The sequence below is a fragment of the Alosa pseudoharengus genome, unplaced genomic scaffold (assembly GCF_046254945.1).
Source record: "Alosa pseudoharengus isolate Yale_2024_CS ecotype anadromous, Long Island Sound unplaced genomic scaffold, YU_APseudo_1.1 YU_APseudo_1.1_scf_17, whole genome shotgun sequence".
Lineage (NCBI taxonomy): Eukaryota > Metazoa > Chordata > Actinopteri > Clupeiformes > Clupeidae > Alosa > Alosa pseudoharengus.
Genome location: NW_027468640.1, coordinates 28,741,812 through 28,761,811, shown reverse-complemented (window position 1 = coordinate 28,761,811; position 20,000 = coordinate 28,741,812). Strand labels below are relative to the sequence as shown.

General features: G+C 45.5%; 1 protein-coding gene across 5 annotated transcripts in view; it reads left to right on the top strand.

The window, feature by feature from the left end:
* ablim2 (actin binding LIM protein family, member 2) overlaps nt 1–20,000 on the top strand; it is a 78,752-nt gene that overhangs the window by 8,136 nt on the left and 50,616 nt on the right. The window contains exons 1-2 of one of the 5 annotated variants that reach the window (XM_076289216.1): nt 6,450–6,769; nt 14,775–14,939. In XM_076289216.1, the coding sequence (XP_076145331.1) occupies nt 6,754–6,769; nt 14,775–14,939 (181 nt within the window). In that variant the 5' untranslated portion in view covers nt 6,450–6,753. Of the gene's footprint in view, nt 1–6,449; nt 6,770–14,774; nt 14,940–20,000 lie in introns of those variants that run through there. The other 4 variants (XM_076289212.1, XM_076289213.1, XM_076289215.1 and 1 more) reach the window with 4 other exon arrangements.

The window sequence follows — 20,000 nt, the reverse complement described above, 5'->3', positions numbered from 1 at the left end:
CTCACGTTGCCAGGCAATACAGCCTGTGACCTTGATATTTCTGGAACCTTCTTCCAGTTGATGTGCAGGAGCACCAAGGGCTTCTCCAGAGGGGTACTTACGAGTCTCTGTCCAGCTTACTCTGACCGGCGGCAACAGGCGTCTGGGTCTGACCCTGGGCCTGCTGTTGTTTGTCTGTTTGTCTGTTGTTTGCATCTTTGTGTTTGAGGCACCGTCTAGTCAGAGATGGCGAATTCTTTTTGACCCAAACGCAGGCATGCTGATTTGTGCGCACTCGTTCCGCATGTCCAGAGCTGAGTCACTACTCACCACCGCCCCATAGTTTGCTCTGTCCTCAAAGGCAATCTAGGAAATGGAAAAGGGCAATGCAGTTGTTTACAGGCACACCTGGGCCCATCACTCACTCAGATCACACCTTTTTGGTTTCCTTCTGTTTTCTTATATGCTTATTGTAGGATATGATTATTGGAAGAATAATTCACATTTTATGATGCATGCAACTTAATGTGTGTGTGTGTGTGTGTGTTTGTTTGTGTGTGTGTGTTCAGGCAAGCATAAGTGGTGCACATGTCATGTGCTTGCACGTGTGGGAATGTGCTAGATCTCAGTTATGAGTGTAAATCATTTTGAGTTTCATATCCAACAGGCCTATTTCACTAGCCTCTTATGCACCCAAAAGCTAAGCAGCTTGACATAAGAGGCTCTTGGCGTGTGTGTGTGTGTGTGTGGGGGGGTCTGTCTTTCTATGTGTGTGTCTGTGACTTTGTGTATGAATGTGTCCAGCCACAGACCTCAGATCCACTCCCTCATTATCCCCAAATCCAAAAAAGACTTCATATCCCAGAGTCCCTTGGGGCACACAGTTCATCCTCTTGACCCCCCTGGATTGCGGTGGTAATGGCTGCCGGTCCTCAGGCCCCTCCATCTGCAGCTGGTGCCTCAGGCTGCCTCTGCATGGACCTCCTGTCTCCAGTCTCTCTGACCATCAGATCCTCTTATTGCCACCGAGGGAGCTTCCTTTAGTGAAGGTGAGAGGGACTCTGCTGGGGAAGGAATCATGTTTGGTTCAAGATTTTGTGTCCCCCAGGCAATCCGTTTTCAATCTTCACATCTGACAATCTAAGAATAGTATTTGATCTGCAGTGTGCTAAATTAGATGACTAAAGCTGATTTGAAAAAAGGAGAGAGTATATTTTCCCAGATGTAAAATACAGATACTGCAGTGTCATATTTTAATAAAGCATATCATGAAGAAACACACTAATTCATATTTATTTGTATTATTTAAAAAAAAAAGAAATTAGTTTATTTTACAACTTTTATCACGTCTTTTCCCCAAGGTCACTCCCTGACAATAGATGGAATCACTGTTGTTGAAGAAAATACTGATTGTGCGTTCGCTTGTTCTATAGATATGAATCATGTTCACCATCTTATTTCCCTCTAAAGTTATTAGCAGTAGTGCAGCCCCTCATGCAGAGATGACAAATTGTGCTGTAAACCTCCATACTGCAGAGTCTGCAAATCTTCCCTTTAAGGTGGCTGAAGGAGCTGAGAAAGGCTTGGGTGGGACGGTTATGTTGTGCAGGGAAGAAGACAGACAGACAGACAGACTTCCAAACAGACAGTCAGCCAGTCGGATAGACGAACAAGAAGCTATGCAAGCAAAATGCTTGGCAGAAACAGAGGCTCAGTGTCTCTCAGCTTCATATTTTGAAAGGGGAATGATCAGTAAATGGAATATGATGATGGACATGTTCCAAATATTCCTCTCAGTCTACTGCCACATTTTATTCAGACAGTGAGGCGGCCGAGGGCTATTTCACCAAGGGACATTCCTCCAAAGAGATCCAATTATGTGGTGTCAAAAAACACATTTATCTGACAGAAGGCTCCGTTTGTCAACAGCGGTTCTGTGTGTCGTATAGAGGCCAGATCTGTATAGGACACCCACTGTGAAAACACACATTGACACTGCACAATGTATTACATGTAGCATTAATGAATGAGTATGTGTGTTTCTGAGTGTTGGTGTGCTGTGTGTGTGTGTGTGTGTGTGTGTGTGTGTGTGTGTGTGTGTGTGTGTGTGTGTGTGTGTGTGTGTGTGTGTGTGTGTGTGTGTGTGTGTGTGTTACATATTTGCAATGCAGATCTGTTAGGGCCTTGTTGGAGCTTAAAAATGGACCCTGTTGAGTCACACAAACGCACACACACAACAATGGCAGCCTGTTTTTGCTTGCCCAGCTCAGAGAAGGATTGGTCTTTTTGTGTGATTTGCTGATTTGCTGATTTGCTTTAGTTGTGTCGGTGCCTAAAAACATAATCGGTAGAAAGACTATGGCGGTTTTTTCACTGAAAAAACCTTGCTGGCCGAAACCTGGGCAGCACAGAAGGTTTTGTCCATATGTCCTGTATATATCCCATTTCTGTCCCCTTGTGATAGTGACGTGCCAGTGGTTTTTTTGTTTTGTTTAATGTCTGGCTTCAGTGTGTGATGTTAGTGTGTGAGCTGAGGTATTTGATAGGCCTGCTAATTTGCTTGCCTGTTATGTGTACGGCGCTGCTTTGATCATCTTTGCAAGCAGGCTGATAGAGACATTGCCTAACCAGTGTCAGTAGGGAGATGAGGTGAGGTGGATCATTTTGAAGGCCCTAACTATGGTTCATCACTGTAGGCTGGAACTGTGATCTCAAATGCATGCGTGCTTGATAAGTAAACTCTAGGTCATTACACACTCAAATGTTTGACTAAGCTGCAAAACAAATAACCTCGACATTAAACTCTCATTACAGAAGGATCATTAACTTGTCATTAACTGTGACTTCAACTGACATCTCTATCGTCTCCAGAGAGGAAAAATGATAAGTTAAATTCCAAATCTAGCTTTAGTGTAAATAAACTGGGTGTACAGGGGATGTAATTATGGGATGTGGGCCTAATGAGGTAATTTGGGGATGTGTTTTAGTAGAGGCCATTGTTTTAGAGAACATCTGTAACATTGAGTGGAAACCCTCCAACATCACCGTAGCTTTGCGCCCGCCCGCCATTCACGTCCTCTTCCACCGTTATGCAACAGGACATAGAGCTGAGGTGCAGTGGACCTCAGGTGACCCCTCCATAGAAAAACATAATGAGTGTCCTGATATCAGGGTGGAGAACATTTCACCCCAAAGGACTTGGTAAATTACCTCATCGGAACCACCTCCAAAGAACACAAGAAGTAGTCTCCCAGTGAAGTCCACCCACTTAGGGATCCTGGTGTTTACATAACACTTCATACTCAGACATTTAGTTACATCTAATCGCATTTGACCTTATAGTTTACAATAACAAAATATGCACATAAGAATGATTTTATGCAGCATATTATATAATAAAATATCCCTTCTTAAACACAGATATAGCGATTAGGGCACTTGATTGGCTATTGACATGTTTATCACACCCCCTCTTCTTTGCATCCCACACCGTGAGTCAATACTGACCCTCCAAAGATTAATGGCGCTTCACTGAGCCCAGAAGTCTGAATACAAAACAGGACAAATACAACCACTCAATATGTTCATTCAGCAGGACACCCACGGGCATTTAAGTCCTGACATAAATATGAGATAACTGGGTTAGGAAAAGAGAACTGTTGTTAAAATAGAATTGTAGAACACTCAGAGAACTCGGCTATCATTTAAAAAGTAAACACTCTGCGATTTGCGTGCCTTGCGCTCTCTCAGATGGCCCGGCGTGGGCTTGCTCTCGCACTGTTGCATACCCATGTGCACAAACACACACACACACACACAGAGGAAAACGCACTCTCAATGAACAATGTTTCTTTGAGACAACAGTGGTCCTTTTTTTCCTGGGCAGCCCACACAAGGTCTTTTCTTCACAGACAAGCACAGAGCAAAGAAAATGGCCTTTGCAACAGTGCTGAGTTGCTGCAAAGGCCCATGGCCCTCATTTCCATCAAGCCTCATTCAGAAATATTGCCTTTCGTCCAGCTCAATTACTTTAGATTTCAGAGGAATGCATTTAAAAATGTTTAGTTATGATCATTCCCTAACAACTCCTCATAATATTTTACTTGAAAAGAGTTTTACTTTAGGTCATTCACTTTATGAGAAGACTGATATTTCATCCACCATAGCTTTGAAGAATATAGGCTTACAGTGTGCATTCAGGTCCCTTGGAATGGAATGCACAGAAGTAAAGAACAGCATATGTTCACCTTCTGTTTAAGTGATGTCTCCTGGACTCGACTTTGGAGCAAAGGTATAGATATAAACCAGAGGGAAGGCCCCTTGCTGTTATTATGGCCAAAGGCTGTCGGACAGGTGTTAGGTGTCTGCCTCACATGCCTGACCACAAAGGCTTATCACTCCTACACTACCGTCATCACCATCATGAGCCAAACATTAGGTAGGAGTCTGAGTATGTTCTCTCTCCTACTTAACACAATCGACTGAAATAACGAAACCTCACACTGCAGTTCAGATTGGCTATTCAGGGGAGATAGATTTCATTGCAATAATTAGGATAGGATAAAAGGTACCACTTAGAGACACTGTGACAAGTGACAACATCTGCGAACAACACCATAGATGTTCTGCTCCCCAGAGGCTCCGTATCTGAGTGTTTCCTGTTTCCTGTTTGTCCCTACACTGGTGACACTAGGAAAGGTTGACGTGCACCTGTTAAGTACATCACTCTGAGCTAGCTGGTCATTTGTCTCTAGACTGACCCACTCCCACCAGTCCTGTCCTGACACTCCTCCATTTCATTCAGTCCACACTGTTAGTGTATCTCATGTATTTTGCCTGAGACAATATCTCAATGCAATGTCAGATCACCAGACCATAGTTATTATTGATGAGTCAATCTTGAGAGATGATTGACTTACCATGGTGACTCACCAAGGATTTAGACATACCTCTTTGTTGTGCTTCAGTTCAGACTAAATAACAAGTTTATCTCTGCATTTGACAATGTAGAGTGCTCATAACTCAGTGAAAGAGCATTTAATTCAGTGGTCAGGCTAATCTGAGGATGGTCACTTGATGTTGCACATTGTTTGCATTGTCTTAGTTCACCTATCTGTGACTGTACCGCTCCACAGCTAGCTTTGGCTTGGGAATAAACCTGCAATGGTCTGAATTCATCTCCATTGCGAGAGAAGGACACTGAGTGAGAAAATAACAGCAGGTGAGAATGACAGATATAAAGAGAGCGAGTGGAAGGTTTGCAAAAACAACAGGCATCAGTGATATTTCTTGGCATTGGCCCTGACTGAGGAACAGAAAGTGCTGACCTTCTGCAGACCTCGGTGGTGTTTTAATGAGCTGGAGCAGTGGTGTGAAGTGATGTGAGGTTCATAGGTACCTGCCGCCTCTGTCATATCATCATCATTCATATTCCAGAAACTTCATTACATCCCCTTCATCTGCCTGACGCAGCCAAGTGGAGCGGTGATGAGAAATTTCAAGCTATTAGAAGCATTCCTAGTTGAACTCTCTTTGTCTTTGTCATCCTGTCATTCCTTATACACACACATTATTCACACACTACTCTGTCCTACAGAAGTAACCACAGGACAAATTAACAAGGCTTCTTTCTACCCTTTTAAAATCGGTAATATTTATGCACTGACCATACACTGATGCACTGACCATACTCCTTACTGCATCATCTTTTCTCTTTCCCTTGTCCTCTGCTCTTTTTTTAGCCTATACCATTACTTTTAAGGGGTTATATCCAATGGGAGTGGGTTTCAGGTTTAGGTGGGTTATGGAGATAAGAATCCCTCCCAAATGCCTCCTTATGTATGTGACTCAGTTGAATCACCCCAATTAAACACTCTGGAAATACCACTGTTCTCAACTTACATTACTGCCCTGTGATCTACCACCACCACCACCACTCTCTGATGTATACTCTCTCCTCATTCACTGACTTTGAAGGCTGCGTCTTCACTTTGCTGCAGGCCCATTAATAATTTAGTTTATTTCCGCGGAGAAATGAGAGGCAGACAAGTGCTCTTCAGCTCCTACCAAGAAGCATTAGAGAAACATTAACTTTGCATTTCCTTCTCTCTCCTGCCCATATGGCTCACATCATGAGGATGCGTTTCTGCTGTGGAGAGGCAGAGGCGAACATACGGCATTTGTTATATAAAGAACGGAACCCATGTGTGGAATTCCGAAAGTACAATGCCCACTCAAGTGGAATTTGGCCTTATCACGGCGCCCCTTCCTATATAGGCACAGAGACAGATAGTGCAAGAGAGATAGAACGAGAGAGTTGCGTCTAAAAAAAAAATCCCATCAGAATGCGCACGAGCGCGCACCTCGCGGCAGACGCCCCGTCAGACATGTCAGCGAGGCAGTGTCGTTCTGTTTGTGTCTTTTTTCTCTCCCCTCCTCGCTCTAGAAGGTTCTATTTATAATATTCAGATTGCGGCAATAGCTTGACTGTAATTCAGTCACTCACGGGTGGCCTTGGGGAATCATATGACTCCTCTCTCCTCTCTCCCCTCCTCTCATTCCTGTGGTATCGCAGTGACAGAGACAGCGTCTGTTGCTTCTTTCTCACACACCGTCACCTCAACCTCTCTCACACACGCGCAGAGATACCGAAGCGACAGCTCACTGGAGTATGTTCTGCAACGGGCGTTGGATATTACAGCCCTGAACTCTTACTTATTTTGCATTATCGGACATATACACAGTTGACAGGAACTTGACGCTAATAGAAGAGAGATGCCGGAGGAAAAAGGTAACCTGTTTTAAGTATGGTTTTGTTTAAGCAGTGAGATGGGTTGGCATTGCTGTGCTTGACCTCAAATTAGAATTGAAATGTGTGCCGTCTATGCACCTGTATTTGCGTATTTATAGAAAAGATAATCATAAAGTAAACATCAAATGCTCTGTTCCTTTGTAGGTTGTACTACATTGATAAAATGACTGATGAAATATCTTCTGTGATATTTTCTGAAAATGCATATAAATCATTGAGAATGAAGCATTCAGGCTGTAGAATGGTCTGGTTGTGGTTATGTCCAAATTGAAATGCCTTAAAATGCTTTTAAATAAAGGCATAGGCCTAACACTTTATTTTCACTGGAAAATAGTTGGATGCCCTCTATTAGAACAATAACAAAGACACCCCACCCAGAACCATAATAATGTAATAACACACAGGGGCAGTGTGACATGCCGCAGCACGCCATGAGGTCTATGCAATATGGACACTTTGGACACTAGCCTATCATCTCTCTGTGTGTGTGTGTGTGTGTGTGTGTGTGTGTGTGTGTGTGTGTGTGTGTGTGTGTGTGTGTGTTTGTGTGTGCTGCCTGTGAAGCTAGGGACTGCTGGGTGTATGATTTTGTCAGTGATAATTAGTGTTATGAGTGTGATATTTAGCATGTTCCTCTCTTGTTGGTTGATCGTACTTCAAAGCCGTTATCTTCGCTGGGTCTCATATTGTGTGTGGGACCTCAAGGAGTCTTGGTAAAGGGTGCCCATGTGCACTAAAATAAGATGGGACGTGAGGAATAGCATGTGCGACAGACGTGTGGTTATGTGCACTTGTGTGTGCCAGCAGGTGTATGCGCCGTTCAGGGATACGATTCATTTACCTTCTGCATGGTATTCATGCTGTTCCATTACTTGGGCAGTGATTGTACTGTTCCATGCTTGGAGAAATGATTGAGTGAGTACACCTCATACCCCGCACCACACCCACACATACCCCCCCCCCCACCCCACCCCCACAACCCCCTAATCTTCCGGCTCCCTGCCTACCCCAATGGCAGTGCATCCTGGGTATGATGTAATATTTGGACAGATCCCAGCGGGCACTGAGAAAGACACCCCTCACGCTGGCAGGCGAACGGATAAACAAACTTAGCTGGTCATACGAGGGAGGTGGACCACACACCTATGCAACAATGCATTCGGTACAAGTATACTTGCCAATGCAGTGCACTTGAAGTCATGCAACACAATATATTTTTACACTCATAGCCAATGCAATATCCATCACTTATGTATACCTATACCCAGCACCCAGCATCTCCATCTCCACAGTTACGTAAACACACTGAAAACAGAACATAGAACACAGAACAAGACTGGCAAGGTTCACAAATGTAATTAATAGTAGTTTGCAAATGCACTTAACAGTCAATCACACACTAATATCATATTGTTCAGATGATCAATTCACAATAGGCACTTCTCCCTCGCTTGCACTTACACAAACACTTACAAGCAAAGTACACACCCAGACATATAACACTTAAGTTCTGATCCTTGGCCTCCTTGGCTGTCTTTTTATTTATTCATTCCTATGGTTACGTAGTTATTTGTTTGTGTGTTTGATTATTTATGTGCTGCTGCGTCATCGACTCCCAGTCGGCAAGTTTCCTCTGCCCCTTTCCTGCTCCCCACCTCTCTGTGCATTAGCTTCAGTCACTGGACGTCTGAGTGAGTGCACCAGACCTCACCCCGTCTCAAGCTTATTCCACGCCAGAGCCTCCTGCTCAGCCGGAATGGCTTTGCTATTTTGTGTGGGCCTTGTTAGAATGGACAAGTCGTGCTGCTTCCATGTTTCGCAGTGTCATTTTGTTTCGCAGTGTCATTCTGTTTCCCTTTAATTCGTGCTCGTTTCTCCGTGTGGTTGGAGAGGATCGTGTTGAGTGTGATGGTGAACTCTTGAACTCACTTTCACCCTATCCATCATCCTCTTCTGTTTGGGGTGTTGGTGAGGCATCTGTTTGGAACTTTGATCTATAATCAGTAAATGCTTAAGCCTTTTTTCTCTGTCTCTGTAACACCAAGTCCCTCCACCCTCCCTTGTGTGAACGCCCCCCACCACACTCTCTGCCTCACGTGTTTTCAGACACTTGTCCAGCAGGACTAATAAACCCCATTACGTTTTTGTGGCGTGTTTGCTTGTGCTTGACGCCGACGGCAAAGCATCAACAGCCACTTAGCAGGCCATCAAACACGCTCGGAGTGCGGGGAATCCGCTCTGTGACAACAAACCCCCTATTTTTTCCTCCCCTTGTCGGGAACATCACGGAAAAAAGAGTCAACATTTTTCCCTTAAACGGCAGCTGGGTTTGGGCATGCGGAACCTTTAGAACAGACAGTTCTGACATTCCCCTCTTGACAAGGTGGCCCTGTGCGATCTCCATGGTGACGAGTGAATTTATGAATTTCATCTTTCTTTCTTTTTTTTTTTCCTCTGGCAGATGCTAGTGTCTGATGGATTGAAACAGGCCAGTGATTAGACAAGCCAAGCTTTTTGATACTGGTGGATGTAAGAGGCTTTGAGACAGCATGTCTCCCTTCATTTCCCGTTGATGAACCCGCTCACTCTGTCTCTCAGTCCCCCAGGGTGCATACTGTATTTCTATAAGGCCCGATCTGTTGCGGGTCTGACTTACGTCGTCATTCTCCTGCAAGGTCAAGTCCTCTCTCCACGTGCCTTCTGCAGGGTCATAAAGGGCTACGGGAGGTCAGAAGTCAGGCTTAGACTCGGTCTGAAAATGGATCTGGGAACATAATACCACCCGTGAAACTGGAGAACTAGAGGTAGGGGGAGAAACTTTATGTGGGAAAAAAAACTTTCAATCATCTGTGAAACAAGATGTGTCTGTAAACATTTCACTTCCTTTAACATTTCTGGTATATGTTATCAACTGATAGGTCAGAGCATTAAAACTCATCAACATCTTTTTGGTCAAGCACTGATTTATACAGCCAACGCCCACTGGCAATGACATTTGTGTCTATGGATTTGACACTCAAGAGATGGAACAATTTTCTAAATTTGCGTGTCAGACGCTACCTGTGGGCTTTGCTCTGTTAAAAGTAGTGGAGTTCTACACTTTGGCATCAGTTGACACGCGTCAGATGTCACCAGTGGGCGTTGGCCTTTACTGATAATCACTGCTATCTCAAAGATACTGGTGGCTCCAATATCCAATAAGTGTTTCACTTCTCTGTGCCAAAGTAGTATCCATATCAATATATACTTGTACTTTTGAAGCTATTTTTACATCTGTGGGTAGTAGTCTGCAAAGACACACCCCTTTCTGGACGACAAGGAATTCAATTATATCATTCAGAACCTCATATTCTGTATCTTTATTGCAGGTGGCAGGTCACATGAGTATGTAATGTTTTACCATCAAAGGGAAAGCCAATTTTATATGGGACCATTTATTTGCCCTCATGCTCTCAGCCATGTGGACTGGCTGGTGTTACATAAGGTGGTGGAGTCGACCGGGCCGAGGAGGAGGACACTAGCGAGGCGGGCCTGGGTTTTGCCCAGCCACCATTCAGGAGCCACCGGGGGCGGTAACCGGGGTAACCCGAGTGCTTTGGTCACGGAGAGAGGAGTAAGGCAGGTGGATGGCTGTGGCTGGAATGTTGCAGAGCATGATGGAATCCCCACGGACTCACAGAGGGAGCTATTTATAGACAGCAGTGCCACTCCGACATGGCCACCTCCCTAATACACCGACTTCTGCATACCTAATGCAAAAAGTGTGTGCGTGTGTGTGTGCGTGTGTGTGTGTGCACATGTGCGTTTGTGTATGCAAATATATTATGTGTCTGAGTTCCATGCAGTTCTTTGAGCTATGTGTGATCACACAGTGTCATTGGCTTATATTATATTAGGTAGACAGACCCACTGGCACCTTAAGTACCTTTTTTTATTTTTTCTGTGTGTAAAGGAGCCTTTTCTCTCCCTTGATTTTGTGCATGTTTACGTGTGTGTGTTTTTGTGTGTGTGTGTGCATGTTTACGTGTGTGTGTTTGTGTGTGTGTTTGTGTGTGTGTGTGTGTGTGTGTGTGTGTGTGTGTGTGTGTGTGTGTGTGTGTGTGTCCATGTATGTAACTGTGACCAAGTGTGCAGAATGTGCTCCTGCTTTGGACATTTCAGATCTCTGCCATTGCTCCCATGGGCTGCATACGTCAGATGGTTCCTTTATGGCGACCTTTCATGGACGTGCTTGTGAGGGTTTACTCCAGGTATCAGAGGAATGGAGGCGGGGGAGGGGGGGGGGGGGGGGGGGGTGATTGATAGGGGAGACATCTGTGCCAGACAGGGCTCCAGGGCTGGGGCCCATGGTAGTCACTAGGCAGGCTGGGAGATATGAGCCTGAGGAGCCACTGTCAGGCGTCCGTCCCAATGCTGGATATCAGGGCTGGCTGGGTATCAGCTTCACTGACTGAGAGAGAGAGAGAGAGAGAGAGATAGATAGATAGAGAGAGAGACATGTTTTTGTGTCTATTGAGTTATCTATAGATTCGGATACCAAATAGGCTTTGGCACTCAGACCCTGACGTACTGAGACATTTTGTGTTGTGTGTTGTTGGATTTTACCAGATGATGTTGTGTGTGTGAGTGTACATTAATTGTACCCGCCACAAGATATGTGCCTAGTGTGTGAGTTAGAGAGATACAGCAAGAGAACAAGAGGAGTCATAAATTACTAAATGGAAGCACTGACATGACATTCCACATCCTTTGCTTGGGGGCAAGTCAGGGAGTGTGTCCTCTTTTGCTACTGTTGTTGCACCGTGTGGTTAGTTAGCGCTCCGTGCCTCTGCAAGAGGACCTCACTGGAAACTTCACTCCGTGGGCCTAATCACTTTGGAGATGTCAGGAGCACATGGAGCCATTAAAAAACGTTCAGCGTTCAGCTCTCTGTGTGCAGTACTTTGAGGGTCCCCAGTGGAGTGCCTCTTTATGGCCTTGCTGGGGCGCTCTCAAGGTCAGAGTGTCAGCTCAGTTTTCACCAGTCGCCAAGCTTTCTGTTAAGCAGAGATTTGAGGGTGTGAGTTGAGGTAGTTGGAAGAGAAAAGAGTCATTGTCATGTTCGTAAAGGGAAGATCTTGTCTATCAATTTGATTTTTCCTCTGTGTCCACTGTAAATGTTATCAACTTGTGGAGAATGCAATAGAGAGAGCCCCGAGGTCTAAATGAATGCAGTTAGATTTGTGAGAAGGCAGTCAAGCTGCTTTGTGCTACCTTGCCCTCTCCCCTCCACTGTTTCTCTCAACAGTAATTCATTCATGTTTGCACGGGTGACACAGGATCCTGGACAGGTGCACGCACGGCAGCAGCAGTGCATGCTGGTCTTGGCCAGAGGGACGACCTCCTGACATGCCGCCTTCCTCAGATGCACCTCCTTCAGGAAGCCTCGGGTCGTGCGTGATAGTTTAAATAAAGCCAAGATGTTCCTAGAACAACCCCCATTCTGCACACACACACACACACACACACACACACACACCCCACACACACCCTACACACACACACCCACCTGCTATTTTACGAGTTCTCCACAATCTCCTCTTCGCTGAATTCCTGTCTTTACTGGTCCTGTTGCCGGCCAGTTTGTGGCTAGTAGCCACAGCACAAGATAGGTGTAGGAACACAATAACAAACAAACATCCTTTGTGCACCTTTTCATAGCAGTATTTTTTGATTGAAGTTAGCATGGCAGTTGAAACACTCCCAGATTGCAACTCATTGATAGTCATCTAAATAAATGCGGTCTGGTCAGTAGGAATGTTGAAAAAGGAAAAGCACATTTTTGACCGAGGGTTTATTTGAACAACACGTGTTGGATCCAGAGAAAACAAACACAGAGAAGAGAAGAAAGGGGAAAAATAAATGGGGGGGGGGGGGAAGTGGTTGAGATGAAGAGTATCAAGTTATCAGAGGCCTTCAGGAAGCTGGAAGTTCAGAGCGTGGTTGTTTTGGCCATCTTAACTGGGGGTCAGAGGTGTGTGTGTTTTGGTTGGACTCACAGAACACGGCTCCTGGCGTGAACCAAGAGCAGCCCATCTGTAAAAGCGCCGCTACCCAGAAAGAGCACAAACATCTATAAACATTCCAGCACTCCCCTGCCCTCCATGGTGACCGTCTTCAGCGGTTTACAGCGCTCCGCAAGGGGTGTCCTCTCCCTCTGTCCTGCACTCCATCTGATATCATGTAAATGACATCATGGCAGGGCAGTACATACTGGAGATTGAAGGCAGCTGCTGCTGCCGGTGGTGTTTACTCTTAATCCTCAATTACTTTTACTCTTAAATCCTCGTCTGAAAGAATGCTCTCAAGGGAAGAATGATGAATGGAGCATGACTTAAGAAAACACAAAGAAAGAGCTTTAGTCCAGGTTGACTGTATGTTCTCAGTGGACCGACTAGTTGTCAATGTGATAGACATAAAACAAGGGGTAGTGGTTGACATTAGTCATCATTTAAGGCAGTTAGGAGCTTTTGAAGGTTGTGTGAGGGACGCCAGGTGTGGTCGGACATGCATCTGGTCCACCATTGTGTATTTTTGACTGTACATGCTGTACGTGCATGCTATTTGGAATAGAAAAATCCTGCCTGAATGTCACCCATTGTGTGAGGATTTAATCTGTGGCTTAGGCCAAAAACTGGGCTCTGTCCTCGCCCGGAGTGTGGTGTCCCCTCGTGACTTTGATCTGACAGCCGATGCTCACCCGCCCAGGAAACCCCTTGATCTAATTTCCCGTTCCAATAAAGGCCGAGTCAAGAAAACGTTCACCGGAGCTCTCTTTCTCGCGTCTGAAAGAGCCTGTGGAGCTGGCACCCACACAATGGAAACCCCACACAGCATGAATGAGAGCGCAAGAGATGGCCCTCAACCGCCCCAAGACCTTCAAGAGGTCCCTGCCGGCCCCAACAGGCCCCTCTCGTTTCTGACAAAAAAAAGAACAGCTTTTGGCTTGAACGGGGCCCATGGTCTAGTGCCACCGTATTGACTCTGAGCCTATTGTCAGTGAGTGATGTCCCTTTGTGGTGAGCTCAATGCAGTGGGTAAAATGCAGCGTGTGTGTGTGTGTGTGACTGTCTGCCATCACACCCCTTTTCAAAACGAGCATTTCCCCCAGGACGCACAAAGAGCTTCTCTATGGCACTGTGACATTTGCTAATAAGAATGTGAGCTCATGATGTAACGAGGTGAAAAATGAAGAGCAAGAGAGAAAGAGAGAGAGAGAGAGAGTTGGAAAAAGAGGGTTGTTTCGAGAAGAGAAGTATCAGACAGGGAGCTAGAGCAAGACAGAGGGAGAGAGAGAGAGAGAGGGAGAGAAAGAGAGGGAGGAAGGGAGAGCTGGAGAAGGAAAAGAAAAGATGAAGAATAAAAGGGAGAATGAGTTGTGTCAGTTGACAGTTCAGTTGAATCGTTAAAGGCCCCGGGGTATTATTTGAAGCTTGCCTCACCAGCCTCAAGCCACAGGCATGTTTATCTCGTGTGTATGTGAGGCTGCACTTGAAACAGCGTCTGACTGAGAGAAATACCTGCTGGAATAGATGTCCGTCGCAATTAGGACACTCACAGGGGCCCCTCCATCTTCTGTGTGTGTGTGTGTGTGTGTGTGTGTGTGTGTGAGAGAGAGAGAGAGACTGTGTGTGGGATTAACTGTGTCTCTGGGAGGTTGGTATGTGCTTCCCTTGTGTGTTTTTATACTATGATGTGATATACAATATCTGTGTGCTTGGGTGTCTGTTTGAGGTTCATGTGAATTCACTGGGTTTATTAAATGTATCCATGAAATCTCACGATGAGCTCATGATTGGACCACAGCTTCTCCTTCTTTCCCTCCCTCTATCGCTCCTGCTTGCTTGGCCTGAGATTTCAGACACTAATATTTCGTTCTTTCTTTCTCCTCCATTCTCTCTCTCTCTCTCTCTTTCTCTCTGTCTTGTCTCTCCATCCCGTTCAGCGTTCCACCAGCAGGCCGTGCACAGTCCACTGGACCAGCAGAAGTCGGCGGGCGGCCCTGGTGGGGGCTCGTCCATCCCGTGCCAGACCTGCGGGAAGCCCTGCAAGGGAGAGGTGCTGCGCGTGCAGAACAGACACTTCCACATCAAATGCTTCATCTGCAAAGGTAACAAATAAAAACAACAACAAAATGAACAACCTCACGCAAGTACCAAACCACATAACTCCCAACATCGATGCCCAAGTCCATGTCCAAGATTATGAACAGAGAACTTCTTGTGTGTACACATGTATTTCTAATAAGTACAAAAAAGAACGCGCACATCCAGATTCAAACAGGTGCTGGACCAGAATACTTCAGAAATAAAAAATGACGTTAGTCCGCACACTGAGAACTCCTTTTTAAAAGATTTTAATCACCACATGTGACGTTTCGGGCTGAATACCCTTCTTCAGAAGAAGGGTATTCAGCCCGAAACGTCACATGTGGTGATTAAAATCTTTTAAAAAGGAGTTCTCAGTGTGCGGACTAACGTCATTTTTTACACATGTATTTCTGCCAGTAGGACCAGTATGCCAGCCGCAGTGAATTTGATCAGGTTTAGAGGTCTAAGGCTTGGGGGTTAGTTTCAGCTTTAAAAGCTTTCGTGGAAATGAGGCTACAAAACGGGTTGTAAATGCTCTTAAGCCAGAAGAGCCTAGATCCCAGTTTCAGTGCAGGCATTTGTAACAGTGCAGGCATATGATGAAATACAAGTAACTTTGGATATTATGTAAAAAAGCAGGGGTCAAACTCAGAAGGGAACAGAGCCATCCTGGTCTCTATTGAGAGTGCTGATCATTCAGACATCACTGTCTGACTTCAGCTAGATACATCTGAATACAACTGAAGTTAAAAGTTAAGACTGAAGTCAAAAGAGACTTTAAAGATTTAAAAAGTAAAAAAAAAGAGAACTTCTTGTGTGTACACATGTATTTCTAATAAGTACAAAAAAGAACGCGCACATCCAGATTCAAACAGGTGCTGGACCAGAATACTTCAGAAATAAAAAATGACGTTAGTCCGCACACTGAGAACTCCTTTTTAAAAGATTTTAATCACCACATGTGACGTTTCGGGCTGAATACCCTTCTTCAGACAGAAGAAGGGTATTCAGCCCGAAACGTCACATGTGGTGATTAAAATCTTTTAAAAAGGAGTTCTCAGTGTGCGGACTAACGTCATTTTTTACACATGTATTTCTGCCAGTAGGACCAGTATGCCAGCCGCAGTGAATTTGATCAGGTTTAGAGGTCTAAGGCTTGGGGGTTAGTTTCAGCTTTAAAAGCTTTCGTGGAAATGAGGCTACAAAACGGGTTGTAAATGCTCTTAAGCCAGAAGAGCCTAGATCCCAGTTTCAGCGCAGGCATTTGTAACAGTGCAGGCATATGATGAAATACAAGTAACTTTGGATATTATGTAAAAAAGCAGGGGTCAAACTCAGAAGGGAACAGAGCCATCCTGGTCTCTATTGAGAGTGCTGATCATTCAGACATCACTGTCTGACTTCAGCTAGATACATCTGAATACAACTGAAGTTAAAAGTTAAGACTGAAGTCAAAAGAGACTTTAAAGATTTAAAAAGTAAAAAAAAAGCTCTCACAAGTGACAGAGTGCTCACAGAATAGGGACCTTTGAGGCCTGTGATGTGTGTGATGACCCGGGCCTGTGGTACGACCTCTGTGGCCAGTATGGACATCCCCTGCATAGCTGGAGAGGTTGCTGTACAGTAGGGGCCCCTTCAACAGCGAGGCTGCTGCTGCTGCTCATTTCTCACACAGTGACCTGCTGAGTGTTCAGGTGCCCTCTAGACCCTGACGCCTTTGAGATGGTATCGGTTGTGAACTCCTAACTTAAAACAAACAGATTTGTTTCACGCAGATGTGTGAATCCAAAACAGTCGGCAGCCGGCAGGATTTCAGTGTCCTGTTTCTGCCTACTTTCACTTTAGAACGTTTTCATGTGCGAGCATATGTACTGTATGTATGTGTATTTGTGTATGTGTGTGTTCTTATATGCTTGTGTGTACTTCCACAAGTAATTGTGTGTGTGTGTGTGTGTGTGTGTGTGTGTGTGTGTGTGTGTGTGTGTGTGAGTGTGTGTGAGTACATGCTCTCCTGCCGGGAACCCCCAGCCCACCCCACCCCACCAGTTGCTCTCACATGTGAGTGTCAGCGCAGTGTTGTTGTGAACACAGCCCCGCGGTTGCCGGGGCGACGCCGAGGTCGGAGCACAGTCGGAGCGCTTCCTGGAGTGTTAGCGCGTTTATTCTTACATCAGTGAGCGAAACGCCCGCTTCTATCAACCCCCCACCCACCCTCAGTTGGCCCCCTACACCCTCTCTGGCCATTCCTGTCTTTCACTGCGGCAGGAGCAGACAACAGACGCTGCTCCGCGGAGAGATTAAAAAAAAAAAAGTGGCATGACAGCATTCCCCCCGCGGACTAGCCTGTCCATGCAGCGAACACTTCATCCCCCCTCTCTCAAGCTCTACTGCTGCCTGCCCGATTTACAGGGTGCCTTGTAAAAAAAGAAATAGTTCTAGCTCCAGGGACCTCGCTGTAAGAGTAAAGATTACTCACTTATGGGCAATTACAGCTAGCTTTGATAAAGCCACGAGCTCCACATCAGTCGGAGTGTGTTTATGTTTGTCAGGGTAGCAGTAATGGTGAGAGAGTCATTATGCCGCTGCAAATGAATGCTTTCACTGGGATTTTTAATATAGAAGGTAAATTGCTCTGTAGATAGAGGGGAGATTAAGGGAGGAGGGCTAGCGCCTCTATTCAGTTCTGCACCACAGAAGTTAAAGTGGAGCATGTCAATATTAAAGGTGCAGTGTGTGATTCTAGCTGAGGGATCTTAGTGTGCATGCACACGCTCAATGTCTCTACACAGTCCTGGCTTTGTGAATGGGAAACAAACATAGTGGCTTGGGCACGGCCATAAACAATTCCAGCCAATCAACATGTTGTTGTTTCAGGAGCATGGAAGAAACGGATGTAATTTGATTGCCGTGGGCTCTACCTCTAAGGACGTGTGGCTAGAATGGGACAGGGAGGTATTAATATCCCAGAATGCACGTGGAGAGTGAGGAGCACAGATGGGGCTCTTTCTTCCACTTTACCTATCTGGCTCACCCCTTAAAAATGTCTGTCCTCATATGGTTAATCCTTGTTCTTTTTTATGACGGGAAGTACCTTGTCTCCCGAGCCTCACTAGCCATGTGTTCTAAGATTCCATTGCAGGAATGCAGAAAAATCAGATTAGGTAAAATGTTCTGATTTATTGCTGCCAGACTCTGACATAATGCACAAAAACACACTAATTCACACACATATTCACACACGCGCACACACACACACACACACACACACACACACACACACACATACACACACACACACACACAAACACACACACAGTTCAATTCACCCCTCTGTCATGCGACCGGACGGAGAAAGTGCCCTTAAATGAGAGACAGCAGCTCTAGGTGATTGCCCTGGCCCCTGCCCCAGTGAGGCAGAGAGAGAGAGAGATAGGGGCACATCCCCCACACCTCTTCCAGCGAAAACTCCTGGAACGACCTGGAAGTGAATCAAAAAGGTCCCGCGACCCCTTCATGCTTAGCGCCAATTAGAGCTGGGTGCAGTGCCAGGGGAGGGGGTGGCAACGGGTGCCAGCGCGTGGCGTGAAGGGCAGCGCATGGGAAGTCATTAGCGGAACGCTAGCCAGCACTGCAATTAGCGGCGTTGCCAGGCAGCGGTTTAATTTAACACGTCCGTCTCCAGGAGAAGGAGCTGCGAGCGCAAGAGTGTCGAAGTTGTGAAGTTGGCCAGGCGTGTTTATCTATCTCTTAGGCCCCGTCACAGACGTTTCTTAGATACCTTCTACATTACATTAAATTACATTTGGCTGACGCTTTTTAACCAAAGCAACTTCCAACAAGGGAAACAATCAAGGTACAGTGCGATAAGGACAAGATGGTGCAGCATTAAGTGCAACTTCCATACAGTCAAGTGTCAGTTCTAGTCAGGTGGTAAGTTCTTGAATTACCAAGTCCAGTTGTAGGTAGTGCTACAAGATAGCCTACCTCCGGTTAAGATGGAGTCTAGATATGTTGGATCTGAGAAGTGTATTGTGTTGATTGTGTTGATGCTTTTGATGTTGGCGCATCTAACCAAAACAATAATAGTGAAAAATAGGAAGCCTGGTGAAAGTTCCTCATTCACAGACTTGTGACTGCTCTTACTGTAACCTGTAACTGTACTGTACTACCTGATTCAAGGTGAATTAGAAGGAGTGACAGGTGTAGGCTACTAGTAGAAATAAAACCAGGACCTCTTCTCTAGGAATCTGTATGCTGCACCGACTTCAACACCTTCGGCACTAGTTGACTTGATAGGCATGAAGGCAAACCAACTGAAACCCCATCATGTTTAATGAGACTAATTTTATACTTCCCACACCTTAGATCACATTTCCCATATATGTTCCTGTCATGGTGACATGTCAGATGTTTCACTCGAAGATCTCTTCATTTACTTCCCATAAATATGACCACCATTCCAAAGCCTTTCGGTGAGCTGAGCAGGCTTTTGCTGGACATGAGAGTGTGTCCGATCCTTTCAAATGATGTAACAGATGATAAAAGAGCACAGTGCGGAACACTAACCATTCAGGACCACATCTGGGTTTCCCATCATGCAGTTTGGCACGCTGTTTCTTTTTTTACAGCATTCTTGCTGTAGTGTCTTGGAAGGAAGGCGTGTTTTTACAGGATGTGCCTGACGTCCTGTCACACCCGCTCTTATGACCCGCTAGTCATTTGTTAGCATGGGAAAAAAATGGCAGCGATTTTATTATTCCTCTGGTATTTTTTCCCCCACATCCCTAGCACCTCAGTGTTTTAAAGGATTCAGCTGAGTAGAGAGACCACTCGTTTCCTCTCCTCTTGTCTTTCTTCTCCTCCTTCTTCTCCTTCTCCTTTTTCTACTCCTCCTCCCTTTTCTTCTCCTCCTTCTCCTTCTTCTACTGTTGTTGTTCTGACGGACGGCCTTGCGATGACAGCATTACTGCGCTATTTCTCACTGCAGGGATTTGCAGCAGCCCAAAGCAGCCGCACCCGGGCTCTCAGCTTGTGTGCTCACACACACACACACACACACACACACACACACACACACACAC